General features: G+C 41.7%; 1 protein-coding gene across 2 annotated transcripts in view; it reads right to left on the bottom strand.

Annotated features, from left to right (window-relative positions):
• HEATR6 (HEAT repeat containing 6) overlaps window positions 1–12,171 on the bottom strand; it is a 32,115-nt gene extending 19,944 nt beyond the window's left edge. The window contains exons 1-8 of one of the 2 annotated variants that reach the window (XM_082707436.1): window positions 11,937–12,166; window positions 8,340–8,447; window positions 6,927–7,002; window positions 6,085–6,225; window positions 5,480–5,595; window positions 4,541–4,655; window positions 2,413–2,514; window positions 1,377–1,514 (exon numbers count right to left, since the gene is read on the bottom strand). In XM_082707436.1, coding sequence (XP_082563562.1) covers window positions 1,377–1,514; window positions 2,413–2,514; window positions 4,541–4,655; window positions 5,480–5,559 — 435 coding nt within the window. In that variant the 5' untranslated portion in view covers window positions 5,560–5,595; window positions 6,085–6,225; window positions 6,927–7,002; window positions 8,340–8,447; window positions 11,937–12,166. Of the gene's footprint in view, window positions 1–1,376; window positions 1,515–2,412; window positions 2,515–4,540; window positions 4,656–5,479; window positions 5,596–6,084; window positions 6,226–6,926; window positions 7,003–8,339; window positions 8,448–11,936 lie in introns of both variants that reach the window. The other variant, XM_082707435.1, reaches the window with a different exon arrangement.
• Between the last annotated feature and the right edge of the window lie 1,492 nt (window positions 12,172–13,663).

The following is a 13,663-nucleotide window of genomic DNA, read 5'->3' as shown; positions in this document are numbered from 1 at the left end:
TTCCAAATGTCTTTGGAATATGTGCCATCCTTTGCATTCTCAAGGTCCCTGACTTTGAGGAAGGAAGGTCCTCGTCCCTTCTATTTCGGATTATTAATGTGGCTCCAGACTCACACCCTTTTACTTGCTACCGTAGTGATTTTTCTAAGACGTGCATCTGATCACCTCACTCCCCTATATGAGTCTTCATCTCTATATCCTGTAAGATAAAAGCTAACTCCTTAGCGTACTGTATAAGACCTTTAGGATGTGGCCTCTGCTACCTGCATGTCCCAGCCTTCCTCTGCACGCACCTGACATTCTAGACTACTGGTTGACAAATGGGCTACGTGCATGCTCCTTCTCTATGCTTATGCACTTTATTTCCTCTGAGCAAAACTCTTTCCTTTCTTTTTGTACTTTACTCATTCTTAAGTCTCAGTTTGGCCACCACATTTTTTAAAAAGCTCCCTCTAGAGGCGCCTGGGTGGGTCAGTCATTAGGCATCTGCCTTAGGCTCAGGGCATGATCCCAAGGTCCTAGGATCAAGCCCTACTCCCTACTCTGCGGAAAGCCTGCCTCTCCCTCTCTCACTCCCCCTGCTTGTGTTCCCTCTCTTGCTGTGTCTCTCGGTCGAATAAATAAATAAAATCTTAAAAAAATAATAAAAAAATAAAAAGCCCCCTCTTACCCCTCTATTTGGATTGGGTACTCTGATGAGATCCCAGAGTACCCTGTGAATATGCTGATGAAAGAAATCACAATACCGCATTGTAGTTGCTTGTTTATCCACTTTCCCCTTCTCTTCCAAACTGTAAAAAGTAGAGTCTATATCCTGAATGCTTAACATAATGTCTGGGATGTAGCAGATGTTCAGTTAATGTTGTGTAAATCAATGAGTGAAAGAATTTCTCATTATAAGCATTTGGTAATTAACACCTGATACGTTTCTAGATGAAGTACTCTGGCTCACGTATCTGTATGTTCTCAGTTTCTCAACACAAAGGAGTATAAGGGATATGGCAGTTATATGAACAGGCTGGGAAACTTGGTAGTCACAAGAGAGACCTACGATATTTACCAATCAGCCTTTTATAGAGAAAGTTGGTTGGCTTGTGGTCTCGAGCATTTGGGGAATGAGGATGTGTGGCTTCAGGTATAAAGTAAACATCCATTGTTACATCTATTACGCTGTCTAGAACTCTTAGAAATATAAGAGACTTGAACTGGTGTTTTCAGCAGTCTGATGAATTTAAATTTACTATGCTAAAAACCCTAAACTGAAATCAAATTCAAGGTGAGCCTTTGGCACAAGTAGTGATGCAAATCATATAAAACACATATAACAAGCAATTAAAGGCAATCCACAACTTAAGCCTAAGCAGACAAAGGCATACCAGAGTTGGTCGGGAAGTGCTGGATTCAGGTTGCTGTGGTTTGACAGGTGGTCGCCCGTCATACTGAGGAAGTAGAGTCGGGTATAACACCGTGGGCAGCTCTATGTTTAGTCCCGGGAGTCCATGAAACATAGATTTCTAATAATGATGATTAAGGAGACACACACACACAGAAAACTAATCATAAAACAATGATTCACCATGTTCTGGATCACATCAATGAACAGATTAATGTCTAGAAGCTTATTAAGGAAATTAAAATGGACAAAAAATTGATACCTTGGTGGTTTAGGGGTTACAGAAGCATTTAATTTCATCTGGATAGATCTATCCTGGCCAGATTAGGTTAGACTTGATTTTAGTTTATTTAATCATGTTTTTTATTAATTTTTAAAATTTTTCCAATCTGTTTTATCCAATCCTTTGATCCATAAGTTTTTAACCAATCTATTGTTCTTTTTTCACTTACGCATGTCTACACCCAGCTGTTTGTCTATTTGGGTGACGGGACAGGGAAGAATTTGACGTTTTTTTATCAAGCTAAGTTACCACACATGGCTTTGCACCGAGGCCACTTCCTGGCTGAACTGAAAGGTGGGTCCCCAGAGAAGCTGATCTGAACTTCCCACTGACCGGCAGGCTCAGAAGCCAAAGGATGCATCCTCCTAATGTGATCCTGACTGGCCTGCTGACTGCATGGGCCCAGAGCCAAAGGGAAGCTCTGGTTCTTCTTTCAAGTAAAAACAGGTTTGAGATGATCTAAAACTAAATTATTTACAGATCATAACCTATTCCTTTCCTAACTTAAGATTCATAAGTAAAGTTGCAGAATTTTGATATATTTACTTAAGGCAAGTTTTATTGTTTTCAGTTCTTAAGTATGCTTGTATATGAACATTTGAATGATCTTTCCTAAAATATAATACCCTAAAGCTAGACTTAGAGTGATGATGTGAAGTGGTTCTTTTGCCTGGGGTTTAAGGAGGAAAGATACTCACCATAATAAGGACTTGGGTTTAAACAGGCAACACCTCACCTTTAGCACAGCCAGCAGAGCTCCAAGTTCCTCAGTCTGTGTCAGTTTCATCTTGCCTCCATTTAGAAGAGACTGTATACCTTTTAATGCATTTTGTAACAACTAGGGGAAAGAAGGGACAAGTTTAAAGGTAAAGGAAATGTAGTTATCCAGGGATCAACTTTCTAGCACCACTGAGGCTGGAGGAGAAAAAAATCTCTAGATGATGAAAAAAAAAATTCAAAAGGAGAAAAAAAAAAAAATGAAGATCCAGAGGAAAGAGATCTGATGAACTACTACTAATTATTTTCTAGAAGAAAAGAGTGCTCTCACGGAGGAATGGTCTTATCCTATATGTTTATAAGCTAGCACGTACAAATGGTGAGCAAGAGAAAAAGAAAAAGAAGAAGAGGTGTGTAGTGGGAAGAAGGTGATAGGGATGGAAAAGTAGCAGTGAAGATGGGAAGCGGGGAAGCTCTCTGATGCACCAACCTCACTAGTTCTTAAAAGCAAAGGCATGTGTGGGGAGGTTTCCAGAGAGCAAGTCTGATCCAGATTAATCTTCTGACCAGCATCCTCATTAAGAAATACCATCCTGAAGAAATACTACCCCCATGGAGAGGATGTGAACAACAGCCTTTTACTGAAATAGTGGAAACACTCAAGAAGCTTCCATTTCCCCCTGTTCTGAGGACTGTGTCATCCTCAGAAGGTCAGAAGCTGACCCTCTGTGGCATGGGAAAGTCACCCAAAGTAAAGCAGATGTATGCCAAGCACTGTCAATGCTGTGTTTCGTAGACTGCTCATAGGGCCCTACAGGGTAATTGCATCATCTGTCCCATTTCAGACAGAAGGAACAGGGAAGCTCAAGAAGTTCAGTAACTGGGCCAAGGTCTCCCAGTGACAGCAGTCAGAATGCACGAGGTACATCAACAGGTACTGAAGAGCTTCCCTAGAAATATTCACTTTAAAAAGGAGACAAAGGGGGATGCCTGGGTGGCTCAGTCAGTTAAGCTGCTGCCTTCAGCTCAGGTCATGATTCCAGGGTCCTGGGATCAAGTCCCACAACCGGCTCCATGCAGGGAGCCTGCTTCTCTCTCTGCCTCTGCCTGCTTGTGCATGCTCTCTCTCTCTCTCTGATAAATAAATAAAATCTTTAAAAGAGTGTGTGGGTGGCTCAGTGAGTTAAGCCTCTGCCTTCGGCTCAGGTCATGATCTCAGGGTCCTGGGATTGAGTCCCACATCCGGCTCTCTGCACAGCAGGGAGCCTGCTTCCTCCTCTCTGCCTGCCTTTCTGCCTACTTGTGATCTCTGTCTGTCAAATAAAGAAAAATTTAAAAAACAAAAAAAAGGAGATAAAGCTGAAAAACAGCATATTTAATATGACCCCACTTGAAAATTATAAAGTTATGCTCATTTACACACAGAAATAGTATCTGGGGGCTCATAGAACAAACTGTTCCAAGTGGTTATATCTGAGCAGGGAACTATGAGGAACTTTCATCATCACAGATCTGTAATTTCTGATATGTGTCACTCAGAATTTAAAACATGTTAATAAATTGTCATATTTCTATCAGCTTTTTTAAAAAAGAAATAATATTGCAGATACTGTTGAAATCCACTCTCTTCCATCTAAAAGATATGTACAAAGGGTGCCTGGGTGGCTCAGTTGGTTGGGCATCCAACTCTTGATTTCTACTCGGACCATCATCTTGGGGTCGTGACATCGAGCCCCAAGTCATGCTCCATGATGGGTATGTCAAGCCTGCTTGGGATTCTCTCTCCCTATATCTCTTGCCCTTGCTTGTACTGTCTCTCTCACTCTCTTTCTCTCACTAAAAATAAATAAATAAAATGACAGTTACTAGTCTGAAATTGTATTGCTTTTATAATCAGGAGAAAAAAAAAAACACTTTTCTTTAAAAAGCTTTAAAATTGCAAAACAAAATAAACAGAAACTGTCTTGTAATTTAAACCAGAAAGATACGATGTCCATCTTTCTAAGTTACAAACATCATGCATGCCTAATATCTCTCAACAAAACTAATTTGACAACCAAATTATACTCTTTAGTAACAGCCTCCGTTCGACTGCTGCTTCTAGACACATCTGTAACATTCACAAGATCAGTGGTAGCCCCACCTACCATGCAAAACGTGATATCATCCATATCAGATGATTTTGGAGACTGTAAAGTGGTCAAGAAAGCCTGGAAGCAGATATTTGGGTAGGGCTCCTCCAAGTACGGCTGTCCCGGCACACTAAAACACATATAAAAAAGCAATGCAAACTCAGTCTCCTTTGAAATGGGACTTGCAAAAGAGTAAGAATTTAAAATAGCAGTAATACAGACCAACAGAGTTGGACTATGCCTTTGGATGAAACTGTATTGAGGAAGAATGTGCACTTTGCGTAAATAACTATGACTAGGAGACAGCACAAGGATGGAATGAATAGGAAGGAGGAAGAGTGGTTTCTATAGGGAAAAGTTACAGAAGTCTGTAGTGGAAGACCAGAGGAAGAATTCCTTATTCTGCTTTTCAGGGTTTAGAGGGAAGTAACGCAGACAGGTCCTGTCAAGCCAGAGGCACACAGCTGAGCCAGCCCAGCACCCACCCTAACAACACTGCAGTATAGAGACCAACAGTAGTTTAAGTCTGTGCTCCTCATTTTTCATTGCAGACATCTACAACTGGGTGGCCGGGATGGGTGCCAATTTCTTAGAAGAAACTGGTTTTGACAGAGGCCTCAACAAAGCTTAAATTCTTATGACTATACTCTAAAAGATTTAATATGATTAAAATTTACATCAACGGAAAACAAAGCCTTGGCATATTGCACACGGACTCCTTTTACCCTATTTTAGGGATAAGGTCCTAGTCTAGTTTTTCCTTTATCTTTTCTATAAGCAATATCAAAATTAAAAGTAAACAATATAAGATGATCTTATTAGCAAAGAACATGAGAATCACACAGTAGGTTATTTTTCTAAGTTGGCTCTGGTTTCAGACTGATTGAACCACCCACAAAGGGCCCATGAGAAGCCCTGTCTCACCGCAGCTGGGAGCCGTGAGCATCCACATACCTGAGACACAAGTTTGCCATACAGTGCACGGCAGCTCTCCTGACTTCAGGGTCGGGCTGAGCTGAGTCACTCAATGTCATCAAAATCCCACTCTTGCCAAGCAAGTCTGGGAGGTACTAAAACAAAATAACAGCTAATGTTGGTCAAAGAAAGCTTCTAGGAAAATATTACTCTTTAGAGAGATGTCAGTTTTTAAACTAAAAGGCAGTTAAGTTCCACAAGACTAGCTGCTAGGTAAATCTTCCAGATGGGCATGCAAAGGTGTGCCCCAAAACACCAGGGGGGATCACCACTCCCAGCCTAGGTAGTTGCTGAAGCTCTTCCGTCATGGGTACATAGCTGAAGGGTAATAATAATAGTAACAGAGATTAATAATGATGGTAATGACATTCACTGAGTGCCAAGCACTTCACGAGGACTGTCTCACTTCATCCTCAGAGGAACTACTATACACATGAAGACACGAGGCTCAGAGTCGTTGAGTGAGAGCTGCTCAAGGTCACACGTACCATGAATGATAGGACCAAAACCTCAGAACGGGCCTGTTGCTTCAGAGCCTGTGTTCCTAACCTTTTGAAAGAAAGAGAGAACACAGTTGAAACTACCTTTTGACATTTTGAGCCATTGCAGTAAACCAGAGCTGCCAGGGCTTGAAGGATTTCCACGTGTGTCCAGGAACTACACTGACGAAGAGCAGAAATAGCATAGCCCAGCAGGAAAGCCAGGTTCTGCTCATCCACAATCACCTATCAAGACAGGAAAAAATATGCATGATTTAACTGGTAAAAAGATATCTTTATCCTTTCGGACATGTATGCTCACCTGAATCAAGCTATGAAAGACAGAACACATATGCCCATCTTTCTGGTGTCAAAAAGATCAGCTCTGAAGGCCCTGCAAGTCTGATCATGACAAGGCCTTCTCCTTGCCCCAGGGCCTTGCTCATCACCTCCCCCTTTATTCCCTCCACACAAAGGAGAACCTGGCAAAGACCTTGTAAATTTTTCTTGACACCGGCAGCTATAAATACATTTATATGTGTAAGACTCAATCCACTAAAATTGCCTTCTACATAGTAAATGCTCAACAAATACACTGCGAATATGTATGTCTGCTAAATAGCTACTATGTCTCACTCTGATGTGGGGAACAGGACAGGAAGACGTATCTTTGTCCTCAAGGAGTTTATCATCTTGTTGGGACAAAGCTGGTTAATCGAAGTATCAATTCATGAATAACTGAAATAACCTGTCATCAAAAACTAGGAAGTCGGCTAAGGGCTGTAGGTACCATATGTGATCAGGAATTTTTCCAACTGCCTGAATTACAAAGGTAATATATCTGACAACAGTAAACATTCAGAAGGTACCATATCAGTGTGAAAAATTCTAAACTTGAAAATAGACTCATTTCATTTAGGAAGTCACACGTAGCAGACACTGCTTACCTATCAGCATTCATCTCCTGTCTCCTGCTGGCAGAGTACTGATTTTATTTGGTGGCTCATCTCTTGCACATGAGACCTGAGGGTAAATCCCAATTAGCTAAGACAGTGGTCCTCTACTGGGGGCAATCCTATTTCCCAGGGAAATAAGATTTTTTTATAGCAGTGAGTATAGACATTCACAATTGGGCGGATGCTACTAGCTTCTAAGGGAGAAGATAAGAGAGATGCTGCTAAAATCCTATAATGCACAGGACTGCCACCCACAACTAAGAATCATCCAATCCAAAATATCAATAATGCCAAGATTAAGAAACTTTGACATAAAAGTTGAGCTGCACATTGTAATCATCTAGGGAGCTTAAGCCCTCTAGGTGATTCTAATATGCAGTCAAGGTTGACCCATGGTTTAAGCCACTCATGGTAAACCATTCCCCTGATCAGAGGGGTGTAGAGGGGGTTTCATATGACTTAGGTCTCTCCAGCCAAATATCAGGGGAGGTCTGATGGAGACTGTGGGGGACAAGAAGCCTCGTTCTTAAATCAAAGGAACACAAAACAAATCATTCTTTTGCTTCTGCAGGATGTTATTTATTTATTTCACATGGGAGGCCTGGAACTGAGGCCACCATCTTGACTGTAAGAGATAAGGAAAACCCATACAAACAGTGAATGAAAAAAATGCCATACGTTTCTTCTTATTAAGTGCCTCTTGGGAGTTCCTCCCTTGGGGGTTGTGACATGAGATAATTAAAAAAATTTTTAGCTATTCTAGGTTGGTTTTTCTGTTTCTTGCAGCCAAAAGAATCCTAGATTACATAATGCTAATTGTAAATTTTATGCTAACTATATTCATGTACTCATGTGGTATCCTATGGTAGGTAAGAGCCGCAACTTCTGAACTGTTTCTAAAAAGATATGAGATTTATTTAGGAAGTTAAGAAGGTTCTGGAAAGAGGGGAACCATAGTACAGACCTTGATATAAATAACAGAGGTCTTTTCATCTAATGTCCTCTTGCTCCCAAGCTACTTCTTATGTTTTATGATGAACAAAGTAGACTGCAAAAATGGTAGCTTTCAGAAAGGGGGATAAATATTGGTAGGAAAGAATCAGGGTATTGTTTTAACTTTTTCTTAGATATATCTTGGTCAAATACATCTTCCATAAAAAATTCTAAGACCTGGAGGCCTCAGTGCTATTGGTTTCTTGAACCAAACAGAAAGGGACACCTCTCATGGACAAACTTCTGGAACTGAGCAGCATAATTTTTTTGGTCAGAATTATATTTAATATCATTCTTAGTAAGGAAGTGCTTCTTGCAGTTTCTCAAAAGATCAGCCTATCATACCTAACACAAATGTAGCATTTCAAAGGTTTAGTTTATGATGGATTCTAAGGTCATACGCGTGATTACCTGTAATCTGTTAAGTAAATGGTGGATAAGTTGAGACACTTTGCTGACAAGATGATTCTGATTAAGAGGCACCAGTCGGCAAGCTTGGACTAGAAGAGTACAGACATCCTACCAAAAAAAAGAAGATAATGAAAAGGCAATATGCCTATTAGTCAAGTGAAGAACCACCCCCCCACCCCCCACCAAATATAGCCAAACAGAAAAATGAAAGTGAATGTTCACACTCAAAATGAGGAAAGATGAAATCTGAAGTAGAAACTCAGAAAAAAAAAATTAAATGACATCACAGAAATATGATGTCCTAAAAAAATATAAGACTCAATGTGGTTTTGGTCAGGCTGATGGCTCCAGAGTCTCCACATATGTCGAGACAGTGCAATTAAATAACCAAAGAAAGGCCTCCAGAATGTAAAAGTACACAGTGAAGTTAAAAACACCAAAAAGTAAACAGACACATGAAAATATGCTGATCACCACTCATCATCAGGGAAATGCAAATCAAAACTACAATGAGACATCACTGTACATCTGCCAGAATGCCAGAACGGCTAAACACAAAACACAACAACAGGTGTTGGCAAGGATGTGTGGAAAAAGGAACCCTCATGCACTGTTGGTGGGAATGCAAACTGGTGCAGACACTGTGGAAAACAGTATGGAGGTTCTTCAAAAAGTTAAAAATAGAACTACCCAATGGCACTACTGGGTATTTACCCAAAGGATACAAAAACACTAATTCAAAAGGATACATGCACAGCTGTTTACAGCACCATTATTTACAACAGCCAAGATGTGGAAGCAGCCCAAGTGTTCATCCATGGATAAGTGGATAAATATGTGGTTTAGATATCTATAGTGGAATATTACTCAACCATAAAGAAGAATGAAATCTTGTCATTTGCAATGACATGGATGGAGCTGTAGAATATTATGCTAAGTGAAATGTCAGTCAGAGAAAGGCAAACACCGTATGATTTCACTCATCTATGGAACTGAAGAAACAAAACAAACAAGCAAAGGGCAAAAAAGACAAGAGAGAGAGAGACAACCAAAGAAATAGACTCTTAACTATAGAGAACAAGTTGATGGTTACCAGAGGGGAGGCAGGTGGGGTGATGGGGGAAATAGGTGATGGGGATTTAGGAAGGCACTTGTGAAGAGCACTGGGTGATGTATGGAATTGTTTAATCACTGTATTATACACCTGAAATTAATATAACACTGTATGCTAACTATATGGGAATTAAAAATATTTTTAAATAAAAAAAATAGAACTCATTCATTCCTATCTTAAAAAAGAAAAGAAAGTAAACAAATCATATTTTCAATGCCACTGGGAAAATCAGGAATGACACCTGGATCAATTTATTGTAAAATAAGGTAATTCTTCAAAAAAATAAAGAGGGCAATCTATTTGCAAATCACACTATTCATTCATCCACTGATGTTTATTGAATTGAAAGGTTTGGAGCACCTACTATGTGCTAGGTAGTGTACTAATCTTTGGACTCCAAAGATGAACATGTTCCTGAACTTTGAAAAGAGCTCATAGTGAGGAAGACAGAAATACTCATAAATAATTAAAGTGAATTAAATGCTGAAAGAATTAACTGCAAACTCCATGGGGAAATGGTAATTAGGGAGGTCTTATGGAGGTGATTTTTTAAAAAGATTTATTTATTTTAGAGAGAGAGAAAGCACAAGTGGGGGTGGGGGGTGCAGAGAGAGGAGGATTGAGAATCCCAAAAAGACTGTGCTGAGTGTGGAGACTGATGTGGGGCTTGATCCCAGGACCCTGAGATCATGACCTAAGCTAAAACCAAGAGTAGGACACTTAGCCCACTGCTCCACTCGGAAGCCCCACGGAGGTAGGTTTTTTGTTTTGTTTTGTTTTAGATTTCATCTATTTACTTGACAGAGAATGAGAGGGGGTGGTCAGAGGGAGAAGCAGACTCCCTGCTAAGCAGGGAGCCCAAATGTGGCATTCGATCCAGGAAGTCCAGGATCATGCCCTGAGCCAAAGGCAACCAACTGAGCCACCCAGGTGCCCCTCACGGAAGTGATTATTAAGCATAATCTGGAATGATCTGAAGGATGACTAAAATCTGCCAGACAGACAAAGCAAAGAAAGATAGAGCAAGCAACGGGAATGGAGTGTGCAAAGACCTAGAATACCAGTAGGTGTGAAACACTAGTAGATGCTGAGGAACAGCAGCTTTTAAATGACTGCACACAAGGCACAAAAGGAGAAGGGACAGGAGACTTCAAAGGCACATATTTTTGATTAAAAAGATATCAAATTATAATAATAAAGCAAAAGGTCCTAAGTACCTCCTTAATTCCATTCTGCTCCCTGGGGACATACACTATTATTTCATTATAAACGCTTCCATTCGTTGCTGTGAACTCTTCACCATCTATAAATGTATGTATTCTCTTAGACACGCTCCTCACTCAACATGTCATACTGCAACGAACTGTTCCATACCCTGCTCTGATCATCTACCAATATGTATTGAAGACCTCCCCAAATCAGAGCTTTGCCTTTTGAATAAGATTTTTTCCCATGAAAAAAAAAAAAGACCACTCTAGTAGTAGAACAAAGAATGGTTCGGAGAAGAGCTAGACAGGAGGCTGAAGAGAAGTTTGAGAAAACCAGTGGAAGAGTTCAGGAGTCATCTTGCCTGAGGGCTTAAGGCACTGCAGTGGGAGCACAGAAAAGGGAATAAGAAATATTTATGAGATGGAATCTGAAGAATCCGCATTGGGTAAGATCTGGGAGGAAAGAGAAAGCACCAGTGTGACTTGGCAGACTGGCATGTTTCCGTGAGCTAGGGCATGGGATGGGCTGTGGATACAGTTGTCTCCAGAGAAAATGTAACTTCGTTTTTAGGAACTGTCAAGTTTGAGGCACCTGTGAGCACCAGAGGCAGTGGTATGACTGGGTCAAGAGTTCTGGGAGTTCAGTAAGTAGAACTTAGAGTAGAAGACATCATGGTCTGATGTGTGTGAATATTATTATTACTCTAAACAGGAGGCAGATAGGGAAGAGCTGGTAGGAAACAACATAAAATGGCAGGGAGCATGGGACAGCCTTTGCTCCAACTCTACCTCTGCCTTTTGCCAGCAATATGACACTGGATCTTTACGTGCCTCAGTATTTTTATCAGTAAAGTAGATCTACTACTACCCACGTTGTAAGATTCCTCGGACCGTACACCATAAAGTACAGTACTTGATGATGGTCTGAGTACCAGGTCTTCAATAAATGAAGAAGTGAATTTTATATGGCAAAGTGTTCTGTGCGCAGGGAGTGGAGCGGTGCGACCAGAGAGGACACCTGCAGTGTTATCAGAGCAGAAGTCATCAAGTGGGGTTTTAAAGATGCGAGTTTGCCAAGCACTGCAGGATCTTCAGCTGGAGGAGAGCAGAGACTGCCGCGGTCGGAGGGAGCCTGGGAGCCTGGAGCTAAGTAACGCGTAGCGGAGCTGGGAAAGGCCGGGCGCGGCAGGCGGGAGCTACCGGCTGGGTCCCTGAGGCTGGAGCCGGGGCCCAGTAGGCGCGGCCCGAGTCCTCCCCACCCCGCACGCCGCCTACCTCCGGAGCCACGCCGCCGCCCTCGCTGTAGTTCTCAGAGATGAGCTGGTCGAAGAGCAGGTGGATCTCGGTCCGGGCGGAGCTGCTGTCATCCGGGCGCAGGGCGCAGAGCCTGGCCGACAAGCAGCGAAATCCACTGCTGCGCTCTGGTGGTGGCTCTCGTGGCACTTCGCGCCCGGGAGAGCCGGCGACTTGTACCGCCGCCATCTTTCCCAAGTAGGACAACAGAGAAACACTTCCGGGGTATTCCCGACTCCGCGCGCCAGTTCCGGAAATACTTCTTTAGACCGGGTCCCTCCTCGGAGTGCTTTGAGAATATTTGTCAGAAATTAACTTGGAGGGTTTTTTTGTTTTGTTTTGTTTTGTCTTTGTTGTTGTTGTTGTTGTTGTTGTTGTAGCTTTACCTCCCACTTGTCTTTGAGTCCTGACTGAAAAGTGGGACTCTATTTGTCCTTCTAGAAAGTGTGTTCCTGGACCGGGCTGACATGGCTATTTAGTACCAGCGTTTCAGAAGGGCTGGAGTTGGGAGGGGCGGTTGGTGGTGGGAACGGCAGAAACCTCTGTTTCTACGACAACCTTGGATTCTTCTTATATCGTGTGAGAGCCTTGGATTCTTACCCAGGCACGAAACCACCCTGTAAATAGAGGGTACAAGTCCCAGTGTTCCTTGCAGCTGGCTGTGCATCCTTCTGAGAAACTTGCGCTTCATTACACAAGAAAAGAAATTTGGAAGTTCAAACTGAGCCATGTAAAATATAACCTGCCTACGGGTGACCTGGTTGAGATTGGACACCCCAAGATTTCCTGTAGCCTTAAAAGCAAGAAGCTGGAAAAGAAAGTAGCTATTTTATTTTTTTTTTAATTTTATTTTAAGGTTTTATTTATTTGACAGAGAACACGAGTAGGCAGAGAGGCAGTCAGAGAGAGAGAGAGAGAGAAAGGGAAGCAGGCTCCCAGCTGATCAGAAAGCCTGTTGTGGGGCTCCACCCCAGGACCCTGAGATCATGACCTGAGCCGAAGGCAGAGGCTTTAACCCACTGAGCCACCCAGGCGCCCTGAAAATAGCTATTTTAAATGCTGTAAATGGTTTTTAGTCACCCAAGAGGTGAAGGCATGAAATTAGCATTTGGTCATGTCTTGGGTTTTTGAATTATGCAAATAATAGAGCAGATGCTCATCAGTGGTTCTTAGGAAAACCTCAAAGTCACCCGAATGTACATGTTTTATCCTGAGACTAAAACACTTGTGTTTAGCAATAACAATTGGGGACACGCTTTAGAAGAGTTTGTTTTCTGAAAACTTTGGGTTTTGGGAAGAAATACTAATTTTTTGTTTGAATTTAGATGTCATTGTGCTCATATATTATTGCTTATTCTTGGGATGTGTGTATGTGTGTGTTATGTATTTGTGTGTGTTTGTGATATTCAAGCATTTGCTCAGGGAAGATCAGGAGCTGAGACCTAGACACGGAAGCGCTAGTCTGATTTCTCCCAAAGCAGAACCTTAGATGAGGTTTATATGACTGACTTATTCAGGAATGAACAGGGAAGAAAGGAGAATCAGTACACATATGTACTATTGAATTGGCCGTTGCAAAGAGTGAATGATTGCTCAATCCTCAAGATTTTCTGAGAAGCCTTATGGAATGTTCTCAGACATCCCCCGACCCATGCCAAGGAATGTAAGAAGGAAGTATATAACTGTCAGCCTTTGAATTCTGTTGTCAG

This window comes from Mustela nivalis (assembly GCF_964662115.1).
Source record: "Mustela nivalis genome assembly, chromosome: 17".
Lineage (NCBI taxonomy): Eukaryota > Metazoa > Chordata > Mammalia > Carnivora > Mustelidae > Mustela > Mustela nivalis.
This window is presented reverse-complemented; position numbering and strand designations above follow the sequence as displayed.